At 42.6% G+C, this 19586-nt stretch overlaps 2 protein-coding genes across 2 annotated transcripts; both read right to left on the reverse strand.

Moving 5' to 3' along the window:
- Positions 1-258: 258 nt before the first annotated feature.
- On the reverse strand, positions 259-8508 carry LOC122786614 (junctional adhesion molecule 2A-like). The gene is made up of 3 exons (XM_044053043.1): positions 8107-8508; positions 502-567; positions 259-400 (listed from the first exon to the last, which is right to left on the reverse strand). The coding sequence occupies exons 1-3, from the start codon at positions 8153-8155 to the stop codon at positions 273-275; spliced, it is 243 nt and encodes an 80-aa protein (XP_043908978.1). The 5' UTR covers positions 8156-8508; the 3' UTR covers positions 259-272.
- A 2957-nt stretch (positions 8509-11465) lies between these two features.
- Positions 11466-18698, reverse strand: mrpl39 (mitochondrial ribosomal protein L39). The gene is made up of 10 exons (XM_044018380.1): positions 18504-18698; positions 17177-17383; positions 16945-17084; positions 16721-16820; positions 15889-15956; positions 15131-15243; positions 14681-14746; positions 14288-14441; positions 13742-13789; positions 11466-11682 (listed from the first exon to the last, which is right to left on the reverse strand). Exons 1-10 carry the CDS (start codon positions 18538-18540, stop codon positions 11608-11610), a joined length of 1008 nt encoding a protein of 335 aa, XP_043874315.1. The 5' UTR covers positions 18541-18698; the 3' UTR covers positions 11466-11607.
- Positions 18699-19586: the final 888 nt, after the last annotated feature.

Raw genomic sequence — 19586 nt, forward strand, 5'->3', positions numbered from 1 at the left:
TGGCATGGTAAAATATAAAGATGAATTCACCAATTATGTTGTCATGGCAACACTCCACACTAAAGCAAAGATGTCACTCTTTGATTCTGACAAAGCTGCCGGTGAGATGACGCTTTCATCTCAAGGACTCTCGATGTCTTTGGTTGACGGTTGCTGTGATCAGTAGTCTGGTGCCGTGGTAACGTCGGAGGACCGCCCCTTTCTGCTCCATCATGCACTCTGCGAGCTAAAGAAAACAAACGCCCTGTGTGTGAGCAGCAGGAAAAACAAAGTCACGCTCTTCGGTCACCTCGGAATTGTCCGTCAAAGTAGACGAAGGAAACATCTTTGCCCCTCTTCTTCCACTCGATGCGTGGACTCTGGTCTCGCTCAGTGCGGAACAGGCAGGTCAGCACCGCGTCTGCAACACAAGAGAAGCCTGTAAATCACATCTTCATCACAAGTTGGTCAGTTAAAGTAAATAAAAAAAGTGAGATGAGCTGCGAGTCTGTGAGTCTTTACCTGAGAACTCACGCACCTCCACCTTGTGTTTGGTGGTCGACACGGTAACAGGGACAGACGGGGAACCTGGGGATGCAGGAGAAGAAGAAAATGACCACAATTATTGCCATATTTGTCATTTGATTTGATACAGATGAACTAATGTAATAAAAATGTGACACAATATTGTAATCTTATAAAAACATGTTGATTACAAAAAATACTTGTTAGTGTTAAAAAAGTGTTAAAAAAAGTTGTAATCTTACAAAAATGTGTAACTAATGTGACAAAAAATAATTGACTACAAAAAAATATATAAAATGAAAGTAACATTACTTATCTTATCAAAAAAGGGCTGCAAAATGTTGTAAAGCTACAAAAACATAATTTAAAAAACAATATTCCAACACTACTTACATTACCAAAATAAATCTAATGATACAATAAAAATTATGTTACGTAAAAGTGTTGTAATGTTAACAACACTTTTCTAATGATATACAAATATTTGACTAGGACTGTGTGTTGGTGAGCGAGACAGCGTTTTAAAGAGCAACAGTAACGCATACGCTGTCCTGTCCCTAGTGGTGGAGGCCTGTAAGAGCAGGAGGGAGCAGTTGAAAAGCAGAAGTGCTCGTCATCTGTGATGAAGCAGTGATTTGTGTGACTCGTTCCTCGCTGCAGCAGGAGAATCCTTAATGTCTGAGCCCGACACAGCCGTCAGTCTGTCGTGGACGTGAAGGAAGGGAAAGGCAGGATTACGTCCTCCTCCTCCTCCTCCTCATCCTCCTCCTCTCTAATCCTGCAGGGTTAAGGAGCAGCGGCGCGCCGTATGTTTACTTAAGCACAGGTTAGGACAAGGTCATCAAGCATCTCGCCAGATTAGCCTGATGTATGAGGGGCATTAGAGGAAGGCGGACGGCACACTGTCCGTGTTTGTTTCCTCCTCCATCTGTGCGTCACTGATAACCGCTTCCAAACAGGAAGGGGAAGCGGGAGCTGCCGTTTCCTCCCCGCGAGAGGTGATTGGTTTAAGGGAGCGGATTATTGCCGTGAAATGTGGGTGAAACGTGGCCGACGTGAAGGTGACCTGAAGGAGAAGCAGGTCACAAACAAACCCTCTCACACTCGGCATCTCCTCAAAGGTCCGCAAATTAACAAAAGTCCATCATAATAAATGTTGAATGGACCTCGGGGGAGATTTATTCAGGGCATTATGGGAAATGAAAACGCTCACTCACCTTCACACACTCTTGAAAGTAAAAATGGACACACACACACACACCATGCATTCAGATTTAAGGGATTTTTAAGGCTTTGCCAGACTGAGACACGAACGCTCGCTCTCAAAAGAGAAAGTTTAAATTACGTTTTCAGAGTAAATTGAAAGGGCACTGGTATCGATCACTGTGGGACACCTTTCTTCTACAGTTGTTCAAATGTACACAAAAACAGATTTGATCAATTAAACTCTTAAATTTTATCTATCTATCTATCTATCTATCTATCTATCTATCTATCTATCTATCTATCCTGCTCCAGTCTACAGTGTCTCAGGAACGTGTTTTTACGTGTTTATATCTTAGTTTGAAAATCACTCACTCTCCCGCACCAAACTCCATTCAGAACATCAGCGATTTTATCTCAAGGCGACACAGGAGCTGCTGGTCTACTGCTGCCTCGTGTGGTCAGGTGGTGTCACTGAGGTAAACCTGAACGAGGGATTTCAAACCCCGAATTCACAAAACAACACATGTGACCTTGATGAAGGAGGCAGCAGTGGATCGACAGCTCCTGTGTGCTGTGATGTTAAAATCGATGATTTCCTCTATGGGCTTTGGTGCAGGGAGAGTGAGCCGATTCAAAACTTCAGTTTCCAGCGAAAAAAAGTGAACTAATTGGGAGAAAAAGCTGGGAACATATTTTCTAAATGTTATAGACTTAAGCAGGGGGAGAACAGTTGGGGGAACAATGAAGGGAAAGCTGAGACAAAGGACAGGAAGTGTGGAAAAGAACAGGAAGACAGCCATGTTGGATTTGACGTACGAACATACAAAGAGTTCATAAGCCGAGGGTTCCAGAGGTCTCTATTTTCATCGTGTGGCCTTTTCAATAAACAAAAGCCCATACAATAATAACAATGCCATCTTTAAATGCTCGGCTCTATTTTCCTCCGGCTTCACTCCGTCAAACTTGGGGCTAAGTGAATTAAAGCGGGACGTCGTCCCCGCAGACGCTCTGCCCTCACTCTGCCATGTGTTGACTTGCGGCGCCGTAACAGGATTAGCGTCTACCGCTGCCTTGGCTCGTGTACCTCGACACCCTCCGAACAGAGCCGTCTCACTAAAGGATGAACAAAACCAGGGGGAAGATTCAATGAGATTAAAAAGGGATGAGAATAAGCGACAAAGGAGAGATGAGCGGCGCTAAGAATAGAATACAAATGAAATGGAGTGGAGGAGAGTGGAGTGGAGCGGGTGGAGGTTGGTGGAGGGGCGGACAGCAGCGGAGCCGCAGGAGCATGAATAAAAGAGAGCGTGGGACTGAAGGAGAGGGAGATCCTTTCAGACAGCGGCTCTGTGAATGGGAGACTCTTGTCACACAGTGTGAGAGCAGGTCTGCCGCCAACTCGGAGCGTGATTTTCACTTTGAGAGGAAGGAAATGAAGCGGGGCTGACAACATCACACACACACACACACACACAGAGAAACACACACAGTGACTAAATCACGATACGTCCTCCGCGCTTCCTGCTTCTCTACGGTGAACTCAACCGTCGGCTTAATTAAACACACGGTCTGCTCGCATCGGTTCAGCACAGCATGGTGGTTAATGATCACGTGGTGTTTTAAAAGTCAACCACGTATGAAGCACAGTTCCATTAGACGTCGTCTAGTCTAGTCTAGTCTAGAAAAACAAGTAGTCCCAACAAAATAAATGTACACAGCTCCAATTAAACTCCTGTCTCTCCGGGTCTGTGTCACTGTTGTCATTGTTGGGACGCAGAACCCTGGGATTCCACTGCATGTTTTTAAACATTTCGGAAAGGATCGAAACAGACCTGTAAAAATCCGATCAGAATCGCCTGGATCGAAAACCACCTCCGTATGTGGTTTGAAAAGTGGATCTCATGTGGTGTTTTAGTTGTCCAGACAGACAGATAAAATCTGGATATGCTTAAAAGTAGGGATGCACCGATATGACTATTTCCGCCGATATCCGATATTAATATTGCTGCTATGGCCGATAACCGATATCTACCGATATCGATATATGTTTTAAAAAAAAGTTTCTGAGATGATAAAAGTTTGTACAGAATGAAAATCACGCAAGCTGAATTTTTGAATGTCTTTCTTTATTTTCAAAACATGTTTTACCTCCAAATAACAAGGTCACATGAGACACAAGTAACCAACTACAAGTAAAGGTTTTTAGTAGGGATGCACGATATATCGGCATTAATATTGTTTGAATACAGTTTGATTCTCAGTCCGTCTAAACCATAATCAGAGACGTTGAAGAAGACCACGGACAAACATGTCCCAGGATAGCCATTGTTAGCATGATATTCGGCTACACAAACAGCATAGCAACTTGTCTACATATAAAAATCAAACAGCACTATGTGAAACTTCCGAATACTGACTTCCAAGTTCCAATTCCAACAAACGGAACGCAACATGAGCGCGGGACGTTGCACCGCCGGCGCTGAGAGCGCTAGCTAGCCTGAGACACAGAGGCTCACGCTTCACTAAAAACAGTAGTATTGAACCTTGTGGAACACCTTTCTCTACCTTTGTTCACATGTTTGAACAAAGTAAATAATTAGAATCTTAAGAATATGTTAGAAAGACTTTTCTTAGAGGAAACGTTTGTAAACTGCTCACTCTCCTGTACCAAAGTGGAAATCAGCGACTTACAAATATAACATTAAAACACAAACTTCATCCATGAACGTGATAGAACTTTGGATGCTGTTGCCCCCATGTAGGTTATCTTTGGTTGCACTGACCAATAAATACACCAAAAAGGAAGAATGCACACACAACGGCACACATTAGCAGCTACTGTAGCTAGCAGCCAGCGCCTGTTAGCGTCAAACAGCCAAGCCACTGCGTCAGACTGCAGAAGCTGCTAAAAGAAAAGGTTAAAAATGAAAAGTGAGGACACAAAAGAAGGACAAGGAGGCACTAATGCAACTCTATAGACGCGCTAAACTGCCATAAAATACCAAGAAAAGTAGCTGTTAACGTCTCAGAAAATGTGGTTTTGTACCATGTCCTTGTCTTCGAATGTCACCAGTTAAAGCTGCAGTGTGTAACTCTTGGCCTCTGTCAAGCAAAACTATCAGACCTGACTAAGGGAGCGTTTGTGTGTATACAGCAGCAGAACGACTGTGTTTTGTGACCTGTAGAAAGCATGTATGAAACTTTCAGGTCAAACTTCAACCAAGGGAAAGTCTGAGAAACACAGAGATCTGAATCTAACGTTTTAAAGACGACCATGCCCTTGTGGCGAGGAAGTGGTATTGGAGTAGTTTGACTATCGCACTAAATCTTACTTAAATTAATAAAGGGGGAAAGAAAAGCACTTATTGCGCAGAACTTCATCTCGATTGTAATAAATTAAGTTTTTCATGTCGGTCTCAGAACGTCCCACAACACAGCGTCAAATATACTCATTAAAATGCTTCGTGTCGTGCATTAAACAAACACACCCACACAGGATGTGACACAGACATCTCGTGCATGGCGTTAACATCAAGCAAACACTGCGACAGCTTCAACTCACAGAGGGGCGGCCACCCTCCTGCCTGAGCAAAAATAGAAAGATGGCTTGCTCACTCCTTGGCACGCAGCTCTGCCTCTCAGTACGTGGTTGTACCGAGTGTGACTGTGAGTCTGGGGCGGCGGCTGCTGCTGCTGCTGCTGCTGCTGCTGCCGCTGCCGCTGCTGCTGCTGCCAGGACGGTGCCAGAAAAGGTCAAAAGCAACGGCGCAGTCGTAATTAAGGCACTTATTCAAATTAACAGGAACAAATTAAGGGGGAGGACAGGGAGATGGACCCGTAGGAAATGTCCTGTGTGGTACAGATAACGAGGGCGGGAGGCGTAGGCGCTTCAAGGCCGCGCAGGGTGGGGGGGTGCAGAGGAAAACAGGGCGAGGACGGTGTGTGTGTGTGTGTGTGTGTGTGTGTGTGTGTGTGTGTGTGAACAAAGCCTCTCTGTATGACTGTATCCCTGTGAGCAACAGCTGTCTCGGTCAGACACAGTGTGTGTGTGAGGGCGATGGGGGGATGTTGGGTCTTTGGCGACTGATGAGTTCCACCCAAACTATTTCCTTTCCTTTTTTTTTTGAAAAACAACAATTGAAAGTCCACTTGAAAGCGTCATGTGACGCGTGTGCAGTTAATTGTCCGTTAACTAGCAGCAGCGGTTCGTTAAGTGATCAAAAATCACTGACAATACGTCGATCGTGGTGATTTTACATCGTCATGTTAACCGTGAACGGAGGAAAAAACGCAATATTGCACATTGAATGACATGAAAACGCCGTTTCGCTCACCAACATACAGTCTTAGTGATTTTTCTGGAGGTGCCACAATGTGGAGACCGTATTTTTCAAGACATACGATTGGATTTGTTTAATATTTTGTTTAAAAATGGTATGGTAACATTTTTTGTGTACGTTAAGTTATATATTTTATTATTTTGTAACATTACAACATTTTTGGTCACATAAGTAATGTTTTATAACATCATTTTGCAACATTTTTTTGAATGATTCTGAATGTTTAACAATTAACTATGAGAAGCATGCTGTAAGTTTACAGTTTACAGTTGTGACAGGAAATGTTTGTCTCGTTCCATGCCACAGCGGGACTGGACAAAAACACGACACTCGTAACCTTTGACCTCGTGGGCTGACAGGTGGCACACAGCAGATATGCATCAGTCACTCTGACTGTCTCATTACATCTCTGTCACTCTGCTGCTGCTGCTGCTGCTCCCTCCCGTCTGAACAACAGTCACCGCTCTCTCTGTCCGTTTCCCTTCATGTCACACATGCAGGGGCGTTTCTAAAAAGCCTGGGGGCCCCCAGGAGAAAGGGTCCGGGGGGGCCTTGAGAAAAACTAGACCAAAAAACCCTGAGGAAAACAGTTTTCTGTTCAAATTATGGCCTGAGAAAATCCAGACAGTCAACTGTTAATGGACCAAAATGAATCACAACGAGTGTCGACTCAGATTAAAAACAAAACAAAGTCGAAACAAGCGAAACAGGAGCTTTTCTGACGTCACTACAGGGTCAAATTTTGTTAAACTGACAAGTTTGGACACAATTTTTAACATCATAAACTACATTGTTGTTACTACAAATATAAAACTTGCCAAATATCCAGAATCTGAAAGGGTCCTCAGCTATTTTCAAGGGCATGCTTTTTTTTGTTTGTCCATTTAAAGGTCTTGGTTCTCCAGCCTTCAGTGTCCTGCTGCGATAACCAAAACAGTTTGAACTTTCTGGTGGAAATCCAAACACTGACTGACCTCACGCATGTTTTCACACCCTCCTCTGCCAAAAACCCTGTGCCCACCTGCCACCGTCCGCGTCGCCTGCTACACCCTCCAGGTGGCGGCAGGCCAAACTTTTGTCTCAGGCCAAACCTGCAGGGACACTTGCAGAACTGACTCAGCCCACGCTCGCGCTACAGGCTCCAGCTCAGTGTCAGAATAACAACAACACCAGTCATCATACACCATTTAGCCACTTAACAAACGAGTCACCCAATAAAATATAAGCCTACGATGACTTTGCAACATATTCTCTACTTTGTCTTGCCGTTACAAGTCGTTTTACGAAAGAAAACTGCAGTTAGTGATCCGCTAACTCTCCCACACCAAACCCCATAGAGAAAACATGCGATTTTAGCTCACTGGGACACAGGAGCTGCTGGTCTACTGCTGCCCCCTGTGGTCAGTTTGTTACTGAGGTAAATCTGAACGAAGGATTTCAAACACAGAATTTTGCAAAATAAGACTTTGCAAAAATGTGAAGTTACTGATGGAGGCTGCAGTGGATCAACAGTTCCTGTCTGCTGTGAGGTAAAATCGCTGATTTTCTCAATGGGGTTTGGTGCAGAAAAATATTAGTGATTTTCCAATCAGAAAAGGCTGAATATCAGTGGAAAAAAGAGGCAAATGTATTCTTAAGATATCATGGACATAGATTGTATGATGTGAACATTTAGTTAAAAGGATGAAATCTGCTTTTACGTGTGAACAAGCATCTGTGGACCGACTAAAAACTTGTTTCCAGCTGGAAAAGCCGGTGATCACATTCTTAAGATATTACAGAAAGGCAGGGGTGGATTTTATTTAGAGGCAATACCTCATACAACCACACCTACAAGAAAAACTCAAGTATCCTTTAAGATTTTACTTTTTCTACTACTTTTTCTTTGAAAATGGACTCTTAAAAAAAAAAAAAGACGTTTCTATTTGTATTATAACATGTTTTAAGTGTATTAATACAAATAAGGAGTTCAGGTAATTGAAGTTTCAGTTAAAATACAGAGGAGCTGCTCTTCTTCAGTGAGTTTTCATCAACACTTGTTCATGTCTTTACTTACATTGCAGGAGTAAAATGACAAAGGACAGACACAGGGACGTCCCCTCCATGATCGTCCCCTCTGGCCGAGTCTTCTTCTCTTCTCTGGACGCAGCGAGGAGGCAGATCCCGAGCCTCGGCTTTCTTCTCGCACTTGTTCCCAACTCCACAATGATTCATCCAGCTTCCAGGGGAGGAACCTGCTGCTCTCCAGGGGAATGCGACCGGAGCGACCCGGCGCGGGGCGTCGCAGCGCAGGGGGCGCGCGGTCGCGGGGACGGCAGGCTGTGGAGACCGCGGTGTCCTGGAGAAGAAGAGGGAAGAGCGGGACGGTTACTGACAACAGACGCGGGACAATGTCCTCTATTCTCGCGTTGAGCGATCCCGGCGCTGACTGAGGTGGAGATAGAGATAGAGATGGAGGGAGGGCGGGGTGAGTTCTGAGAAGAGGAGGAGGAGGAGGAGGAGGAGAGTGGAGTGGAGCGGAGCGCCGAGAGCGCAGCGCAGCGCCGTGTCCAAGACGCGCACTACACTGACTCACCTCGTCAGGAATGAGACCCGATTTGACCTCGGAGGGTTTTCACTTCTACCGTTACGAAACACGTAGATTAAGTCAGAATGTGTTTTTTAAAAGGGTCAAAAGTCCAAAATGTCCCTCCAACAACTGTGTCCAACACGATTTCTGACCAAATATGTCCGTTTAAGTCGACAATATCTGGAGAATAAAGCTTTAACTCACTGTTAGACAAACTTTTCCAACAGGAAACTGAAGTCTGTAAACCGCTCACTCTCTCACACCCAGAGAAAATCACAGATTTTAACATCACAGCACACAGGAGTTGTTGATCCACTGCTGTCTCCATCAGTAAAGTTCAAATGTCTTATTTTGTGACTTCGGTATTTGAAAACCTTCATACAGATTCTCCTCAGAGACACAAACTCACCACAGTAGACCAGTAGACCTGTGTCCACGTGAGCTAAAAATGAAGAGTTTCTCTATGGGATGTGGTGAAAACATGGCAACAAAAAACCCCAAGATAAACCCTAACAAGTCATCTTAAATCACATCTTTATCTCACTGTTAGACAGACTTTTCCAAAAGGAAACTAAAGTTTATAAACCCCTCACTCTTCCACACCAAACCCCATAGAAAAAATCAGTGATTTAAGCTCACAGACACAGGAGCTGCTGGTTTAATGCTGCCTCATTTAATAGGTTTGTGTCACTTAAGGTAAATCTGAATTATGGTTTTCAATTGCCGAAGTCACAAAATAAGACATTTGAAGTTACTGATGGAGGTCGGAGTGGATCAACAACTCCTGTATCCCTAGAAGCTAAAAACACTGATTTTCTCAATGGACTTTGGTGCAGGACAGTGATCGGGTTTACAGGGCGACACAAAACGCTGCAGCAAACTTATTTTTCAAGGTATTGTAGGCTTTATTCAGCGAGCCTTGTGCAGGGAAACACAGTGGAAAGGAAGATGAAGACACATGTCGTGTTACATGTCAGCAGAGGTCGGTGACGGGGGGGTCATTAAAACGGAGGTAAACAAAAACACACCACCTACTGTTTCAGTGACTCCACAGTGCAGGACTGTTGACTAAGCAGGTGTTAAATGACACACTCGCAGATTAGTAACAGATAAAGTGGCAGGACTGCTTTATTCTGAAGAGTTTTTGTAGCTATTTAAATATCATCACATTCGAGCAGCAGTCCCCGAGGAATTCGGGCACTGATACAAACATCTCATTTGGCTCTGGTGCTAAGACGGAGGCATATGTGTATGGGTGTGTCGCATACACTGTACGTGTGTGTGTGTGTGTGTGTGTGTGGTGGGGGCAGCAGGACACTTGAGTGGGAGCAGCAGCTGCACAGTGGTTAACTTTTTTTTGAGTGGTTTCCCCTTCAATGAGAGATAATATTACAAGTGTGCTCAGCTCACGTGAGGAGAAAAAGGGTGTTGTTTTTTTGCCCCCTCCCTCCCTAAATTTTATGTGCTTTCAGATGAATTTGTACAAAGACACACAGGGAAGAAGAGAGAGGGGTTCAGATATCAGACTGGGATCTGTAATGTAAACACACGGGGGAGGGAGCGAGTACAGCCTGCAGGGAACTGCTCAATTGTCTTACTGTCACTGTTGGTGATTAAACATCAGCAGGTGTCTCTTAAGCCACAAATGCTGAGCCTCTTTCAAAATAAGGCTATTAAACATGAGATTAAAGCTCCGGTTCGGCCAAAGACACGAGCCATTTCATAAAAACGACACCTGCTCACGTCTATGTTAACTTAACAATATGTTTCTTGACGTTAGACGACATTTTCTGACTGGAGACTGAAGTTTGTGTCACTCCGTAAACCCCCGCACCAAACTCCATAGAGAAAACCAATGATTTTACATCACGGCAACACAGGAGTTGGTGATCCACTGCTGCTTCGGTCAATAAATCCAGAGGTGTATTTGTGTGATTTCTGTGTTTAAAAGCCTTTGTTCAGATGGAACTCAGTGGTGTAAACTTACAAAACGAGGCAGCAGTAGACCAGCAGCTGCTGTGTCCATGTGGGCTTAAAACGCTGATTTTCTCCATGGACTTTGGTGAAGGATAGAGACTTCCCGTTCCAGATGGAAAAAAGGCTGTTAAACAGTGAGAAAAAGTGGCAAACATATTTATATTAAGCTGGCACAAAATTAATTGGGCACGTCTTTTGGTGAAGTGGCTAAAATCTGTTTATTTCCTAGCAGCCATGTTCCTTCTGCTGCGTCTTGAAGATGGTGGCAACTTGGCAAAGTCAGTATCTCAACTACAGTAAACTACCTCATTAAAACTGGACGTGGAAGGGGAACAGCTTGCCTGGCTCACTTTTATTGGAAGTGATGAGTCAACTGTAGTGAGATGTAGACTTGGTGATATATATAAATATAGATTTACAGTGAATTATTCAATGATGTTTATTATTCTTATATATTTCTATGCTTTGTTTCATGCTCTTTGAATAGGTGCAGCTCTAACACAAGAGTTGTCTGATTCAAAGTTAAAGTAAAAGGACGAATATCAGGAATGTAGTTAGAGGAGGAAAAAAGAGAAGAAAGTGTGAGCGTTTCTGGGATTCTGGGAAAAAAAGTGAAAGTGGAAGCCCAAAGCTCGCTCACACTTTCTCACACTCGTCCTTACAACACTCTCTGTGGATTGAGAGCCACCTGTTTGACGGGCGATACAGACACAACAGCTGCTCGAAGGCCCGACCTTCAGCCTACACACACACGCGACACTTTTTCGTTAAACAAACTGCTGACACACACACACACACACACACACACACACACACACACACACACACACACACACACACACACACACACACACACATCACTCCAGGGAGAGTTAAAATCTGCAACACTTTGACTTTGAAACAATTCCTCAAGTAAAATATATTTTTTTTTACACATTTATTGAACAAAGTAACTTCAGATACATGTCAGAGAGAGGGTGTGTGTGTGTGTAGAGGGTTAAACCAAGGTCGTCACTGTCCGGTCGGAGGCGGAGTTGAATCAGGAGCAGAGGACGTAGTCACTTCTTCACACCTCGACTCCTTCACCTGTGCAGAAAAACACACGTTACATTTCTGACCTTTGTTTGTTTTTTTCAAAACACGTCTTGGTCAAAAGACGCCGTTTCCACGGCGATGTTAGTGCAGTGACACGATGTGTCCCCCCCACTGGGAAAATTTGGGAGAATCAGTTTGAAATGTGGGCGGCAGTGTTTGAGCGCCAGCTGGAGGTAGACGGGGGAACAAGCTTCCCGCCGTCTGCAGCCGCTCCAAACACACACACACACACACGCGTGAGCGCACGCCTCACTGCTTCTAAAAGCTGGTTTCTGGCAAGTTGTGCTCGGTGAAATGGAGATAATGCACACGAATAAAAAGGAAGCTTTAAAAACATTTAAGGAGCACCGATTTAAACACAGAACGCTGGATTAATAGCGGTCGTGATGTAAAAGTTGCGATATTGTCGAGCTAATCCACAGAGCTGCAGTAGATTATATTAAAAATGGAAAAATACAAGCTGCCGATTCAACTTCAACAGCAAGTCAATAAATTAATAATACTTTAATATATTTACATTGTTTCTTCAAGGAAACTGTGTTTGTACAATCATGGTGTGTTTTATCATGTATTTTTCTCACCAAAAAGTGAGATCAAAGTGATTAAAACAAGTTTTCTACAATCTCAATAATATCACAATTTGCACCAAACCCCATAGAGAAAATGAGTGATTTTAACATCACAGCACATAGGAGTTGTTGAGCGACTGCTGCCTTCATCATTAAGTTCAAATGTGTTATTCTGTCAATTCTGTGTCTGAAATACTTTGTTCAAATTAACGTGAGTGACACAAACTGACCACAGGGGGCAGCAGTAAACCAGCAGCTCCTGTGTCAACATGAGCTAAAAACACTGATTTTCTCTATGGGGTTTGGTGTGGGAGAGCGAGTGTTTTCTAAACTTTAGTTTTCTGTCAGAAAAGTTTGTCCAACAGTGAAATAAAGCAAAAAAACATGTTGCAGACGGAAGTTGAACACTTTGTTAAGTGGCTAAAACCAATTTTCTCCCCGTTGTCCTTGTTCTCAGTCTCGACTACGTGTCAGACCCCGACGCAAGAGTCCAAAAACCCTTAACAATCCCTTCAAGCTCAGTTTGCCAACACGCGGTAATAATCCTGCTGTAACAATGACCTTCAGACAACTTCTACGACTGCTTTACTTTTCCTGATTACTGGCACCGACGCTCTGCAAACGCACGGGACAAAAAGGACAAGATGTCTGCATTCATCATATACACACACACACACACACACTCCTGTAGCAGGTGATAATATGGAAGTGTCCTTTTTTTTCCCACACCATAAAACCAAAGTCCAGCTGCTGCTGTAGCAGCTCTGCATGCTAATCCTCAGCTTGTCTTAAAGCCAGAAAGACAAGCGTCCAAAAAACTTTAGAAATATATGTTCGTCCAACTCTGACGGCCACATTTGTCTTTAAGAAAGTTAAAGCTATTTCAACTCCCCCGAATGAACAGATCTGAAAATAAAATGTAGGCCACAGAGCACAGTATGTCATCAGTTGCCAAATCAAGTCTATTTTTGACTCCAACTCTTTCTTTTTTCTCTTCATTACGCAATCAGTTACAGAGAGAAAGTCAGAGAGGCAGCGAAGTGAACTCGTTTGAGTTTGAAGAATTTAGAGTCAAACAATCTAAGAGTGTCGCGATGAATAACATCTGGAAAGAGAGTTAAAAATACTCCTTTTTTTTGGATCCGTGTGTCTTTGAAGTGGAGTTCAGAGAGAAGTCTGTCCTCCGCGAGAAGGACGACGAGACCTGGTTTCTCCTCAACACTTTACTCACATCACACTGCATCTCTCTGTGTGTGCGTGTGTGTGTTTTTCTGCCAAAATATAAATGCAACGCAATAAAAATAGCAGCGTTAAATTTTCACCTCTGGCAGCTCTGTTAAAAAATGTGACGTGATGGCTGCAGCCAGAGAGCAGGACGGCTGAAAGTGGATCATGGAAGCCTCTGGAACCGGACTAACAGATGAGCGTCACTGCCGTTCAGTGTGAGGAAAGTAAAGAAAACCAACATCGACCCTCCTTACCAGTTTCTCTGCTCGCTGCCTCAGTTTCCTCCAGACTGTGTGATGAGCCTGAGCAGAGAGGAGAGAGAGAAGATTCACTTTAACTGCACCTCACCCTTCTGCAAGAACACATTTGATATTAGAAACGACCATTAAACGCCTTTTCCTGGCAACACAGACGTCATTAATAATCATCGATGACGTTCTAGAGGACGACAATTTATTTGAAAAATGAGCAGGACAATTCTGGGGAAAAATAAGAATCTAGATTTTATGGCTTAGAAGTGAAATCACCGTGGCTGTGAGGAGATTAAACTGCTCAGCGATGAATCATCATTAAGAAGGTGGACCTCAGTCCTCGGCTCATATTGTTCCACTGGGTTTTAATCACATACAGTGACACAGAGAGGAGGAGCGCTTGTTTTCATGTGTCAGAGGCTTGTGTGACAGGAAATAAAAGATTGATCTAATCAGTTTCAAAAACACCTCCTAAAATCTTAACAAAAGGATTGAACGAATACAGTTTTCCCTGATCAAGACTTCCAAAAGCTTCTGAGACGTCAGCACCTGCAGCTGCAGAGGCAGCGAGAGGCCCTGAGCTCGGCGGTGAAGGCCGCACGGTCCTCGTCCCAGACTGTGCAGAGCCGTCACCTCGTACTGCGAGCACAGCCCCGTCCTGGCCACCAGAGGGCCCCCACTCAACAGCACATGGTCACCACATCTGAGAGGAGAGCAAAACACAAGACGTATAAATAAAAACACACACAGAGCAAATGCAGGAAACTCTGGTACAAAAACAAGTGAAAGTGATTTGAAACCAAATGTCAATAAAAGTAAAAATGCCAAAACCTCAGACCCTTTTTTATTTAAAGCCTCAGTTTTGGAAGCAAAGAGAAGTGACAAACCCGAGGATGTCAGGCGGTGAGGATTCTGAAAGGTATGTTGAGTGAGTTACGTCACCTGTAGAGCATTACTGTGCCTTTAGCGCTCTGTGCCGCCTTCTGTTCCACCTCCTCCTGTTTATACCTAGTGAAACAAAAAGAAAAAAGAGAGAAAATATTTAACAGCGAGTTTCATGAAAGAAGGTGAAAGAGAGAAGGAGAATCAGAGAGTACGACTGAGGTGTGAAGTGAAGAAAAGCAGCATAAAGATTGAGTCTGCCGAATCAACCCAAGCAATTAACGGGGTGACAGATGTCATGGGTTCTCCGGTTTCCTCCCACAGTCCAAAAACATTTGGGGATTAGGTAAATTGGACACTGCAAATTGACCGTAGGTGTGAGTTGTTTCTCTCTATGCGGCGTCTTGGCCCCCTATGTCAGCTGGGATTGGCACCAGCGAGCGACCCTCATGTGGAGGATAAAGTGGTAGAAGATGGATGGATTAATGGATGGAACATGAGTGTGTTCACCTGCTGTGTGAGAAGGCCTCCAGCGCCACAGAGGGCACCACCTCCAGAGGTTCCCATGCCAGGTCCTGGTGGATGAGCTGCTGAGCACCACGAGTCATGGAACGCAGCGTCTCCTGGAGAGAAAACAACGCAGTGAGCAGTGAGCAGTGAACTCTTCTGTAATCTGAACTACAATTTAAAAAAAATATTGCATATATCTCACACCTAAAAGTTTCAGATCATCAAACTAATTTTAATATTAGCCAAATAAATCCGATACATGAAATGAGAATTGTATTTATTAAAAAGGAAGAAAATGTCAGCTTAATTATTAACTGAGATTAACCACATTTACTATAAGTTCACTTTTACCTGTGGAATAAACCTTGAGGCATTAACTACAAATGAAGAAAACAGAACAGAAGGCATCCGTGACTCAGCCGTGACTCATCCAACATTTAAACAACTGCAGGCCTCACTTGCCTCAGTTGAGGTCAGCGGACGTGACTCGACAATAAAAAAAGATAAAAGGCAAAATGGCTTCCATGAGATGAGAGTTTTCAGGCCAAAACCATTGCTGTCTCACATTTGCCAGAAAACATCTTGCTGCCCAATATTAATTTAGTGTGGTGATCTGGAACTGTTATGTGTGACAAATATGCAAAAGAGGAAGAAATCAGAAAGAGGGCAAATACAACTATTATTTATATTCTACTGTTTTAATACCAGGTCTTTTAGAAATAGATGGAAACAAACTCAGTAATTACAAACACACACACCTCAGAGGGAGTCCATGAATCCAGCTGAGGGTCAAGTGCCACATCACAGCAGAAAGCTCCTGAGGTGACTGTGGAGAAATAACAGTCATTACCAATAAACACGTGAAAGTTTATTTATGTTTCCATTCTATTTAATCTGAAAACAGACACTACTACGGCTGTGTTTACAACCAAAACATGGTTTTCAGTCCACCAGGTGGAGGTAAAGCCTGACACACCTAAGGCCACATGATCCAAAAGGATCTTTTTCTTTCTTGTTTTGAAAAGGTTTCCTGTAAACACAGCATCGCTTCAGTCCCCATCCACACGAAACCCCCACTCCCAAAAGGACTTAAAACACTGTAGTACATAGGCCACACCTGTAAGTGGCGCTGTAACACTACACCAAAAATGGAGAAGACGACATTGTACACATTATAATAACATAATGTGGAAGTTAAAAAATAGTGTCTATGAAAATAGGTGTTTGTTTACTCCTCCCCTTATTTAACGCTTAAATTTCACAGTTAATCGTCAACACTTGTTTGTTTTCTTCACCGTCGCTGAGGACATGACGTTGTGTCCTCGTGAAATCCAGTGTTTTTTTCAGGCTGACTCTTGGATCAAAAATGATAATTTCACGCCTCCCAAAATGCCATTTATGTGTAAAAGAAGCAGCAATAAGATACAAAAAAAACTATGCAGATTCACCTACACCCATTTCCGTGTGGATAGACTTTGAGATTTAGGTTTTCTGTCTAAAAGCAGTGAGGTTTTTCACTGAGAATAAATCATTTCATTGATTTCCAAGTCTGAATAGACTCTAGACTGAGAAGGAAAGGAGCTCCTGTACCTGGAACCTCAGGTACACTGAGCAGCTCCACAGTAAAATTGTCCTTGAAGGCAGTTTCCAGCATCTGACCCAGTAAGGCCGCACAGGAACGCCAGTAGGCCTGGAAGAACGAGACATTTACACTCAAGTAACAAAAGGAGTCCTGTTTCTCTTGAAATAAGCAGAGGAGCTAAATATCCCAGACATTTTTGTTCAGTATAATAACACTTGTGTTGTAAGAATACCTGGTTGACCAGTGTTGGGTCATTTTCTTTAAATGTGAGCAGGGTGAGTGAGCACGAGCGGGTGAGAGGCTGATGTAGAGGCCATATTTCCCCGTCGACCAGAGCCAACACTGAATTAGTCACATGGTAATCTGTCAAGTCTGAGAGAAAAAGAGACGTTCTTTAATGAAATTAAAAGTACATATTTATACAGCGACACAAGAGATAACACAAACCCTGCCCTTTCACTTACGCCGTGCGCAGCTCAGTGGCGTGGACACGCCCCTGTTCATGATGAGCAGTGTACCACCCAGTCCCGGCCCCTGCATGGACACCTCGATCTTCTCAATGCGAGGGTACAGTGCTCTCTGTCGGGCCTGCTCCCTGGAGAAGACAGCGTTGCGTTGGCTGCGGACCTCGGCGACTGGTGGACGCACGGCGGCTGCAGCGGACGCATAGCCTTCAGAGGGACGAGAGAGAAGCCACAGTGAATCCAGAGAACAGAGACATTCATTCATCTTCTACTGCTTTATCCTGCACATGAGAGTGCCAATCTCAGCTGACATAGGGCAAAGGGCGGAGAAACAAACAACCATCCTCTCACTAAGATCGTCCGATTTGCCTAATCTGCATGTAAACCCACGCTCACACGAATAGAACATGCAAACTCCATGCAGACAAGTCCTCATTCCGACCGGGTCACAAACTTCTTCTTGATGCAAAGACAAGAGTGCTAAATAAACATATTCATGATAAAAATTTCACCTTGATTTGAGAAACTTGGCTGTTGATTTAGATAATTAGAAATCACAGATTATAATTTGATTTTATTTTGTTAAAATTATAATTGTAATACTCTCCTTAAATGTGAAAAGGTTCTGGTTTCTTACGCTTGTGAATTGAACGTTTTTGGTTTGATTAAGGAGCTTTGACGGAATTTATTAGGACAAATTAAAGGTAAAGCAACAGAAAGGTCAACAATTAACTTACAGAAATATTAAGCATTTGCAGAATCACAAGACAATGCAGAGACTCTATTGTTCAAGGAGTAGGAATCACCATTTACCAATACTTTAGGGACAAAAAACCCAAAACAAACGAACAATTAATTGAGTTACATTCCGGGTCGTCAAAGTTTCTTGTATTTTGACTCACATTAGAGGCTAGAATCAATGCTCTCGATCTATTATTCCATTCAACAAAAGAATTAATCAACTTATTACAGTTTTGAGGTCATTTAAATAAGCTCATGTTAGCAAATCCACAGGTAAAGAAGCTAACGATGAAAATGACAATACTTTTCATGTAGGTAAACAATAATTGACGGCCATTTTGAGTATTAAATATTAACAATATCAAACATACAACATTTTTTAAAAAAGCTGCTAATATGTGTGGTGACGTGACATTTCCACTATTTCCATCTATAATTCGTATACGTGTTGTCATTTAGCAGAGCTCCGGCGTTTAAACGTTGTCTTATTTCTTACTTTCATACAAAATAATGAAGCTAAAAGATGCTACAAGCTGTCATGACGTGCTAACGCTAACCAGGTTAACGGCAGCTAGCTGCTACTTACGGCGCTGCAGGAACTGACACACGGCCCTCGTCGCCATTTTGTGTCAAACACGTCCTCGGCTTTATGGAGAATAAAACATATAAAATAAAAACACAAGACGTGTAAATGTTTGATTTTAAATGTCACTATATCACAAACTCCAGCAGTTGAAGGACGCCATGCCTGAAATGAGTGCAACGTATATTTGGGTCCGGGTAGGAACTGAAAACAGCTGGGAATGTGGTCCTTGTGTGACCTCCAATATGAAGTGCAGTTGTAATTTGTGGCAGCAGGTGTCGCTGTTGACAGTTAAAAAAAAAACATGAACCGGGGATATATTACATACTACAAGAAAATACATAGTTTTCTCAAAATCAAACTTAAACCCTGCTAAAAAATACATTAAATGATTTTTGTCTTTTTCTGACTGATTTGTTGAAAGCTTTAGATAATTGATCCAATGGATTGAGCTGAGTATAATATATATATCATTTTAATAAAAATACATAATGTAGCCACCTCTGTAGATTATTCCAGAATCTAATCACTTATTCACATTCAGATATTTTTTTTATTATTATTATTTCCTTGGAATTTGTTGAATTAGAATTTTTGAATTTGTTGTGTGCATTTTACTTTAAACTGCAAACATCACTCCTTTCACTTGAGAAAGTGGATATAAGACTATTTTTTCATTTTCTCACAATATTTAGTTCATAATTCCCAAGAAACATTATGTTTTGAAGCTAAATTTTCCATAAAATATAGCTTTAATAAGAGTATTGTTACTGTTACCATAAATGCACAACTTGTGGGTGCACAGTGTCCTCTGTAACTACAAATCTTCATATGAAATTCCAATTCCATTAGCTAACTTATTTATTGCTCCACAATTGTTCATTTCTAATAGAAAAGTCACAGAGTTTAGAAAGAGGAGAAAAATGATTCCCATCATAATCAGGCTCATATATAAACCTGTAATATTTACTGTATTATTCTAAAAACAAATCACAGAAATAAAGCATAATGTGTCTCATCAAATTAACTTAAAATGTTGCTAAATATTGTAATACTTTGTAATAAAGCTTTTATATTATGCGTTGA

The sequence above is a fragment of the Solea senegalensis genome, linkage group LG2 (genome assembly GCF_019176455.1).
Source record: "Solea senegalensis isolate Sse05_10M linkage group LG2, IFAPA_SoseM_1, whole genome shotgun sequence".
NCBI classification, from domain to species: domain Eukaryota; kingdom Metazoa; phylum Chordata; class Actinopteri; order Pleuronectiformes; family Soleidae; genus Solea; species Solea senegalensis.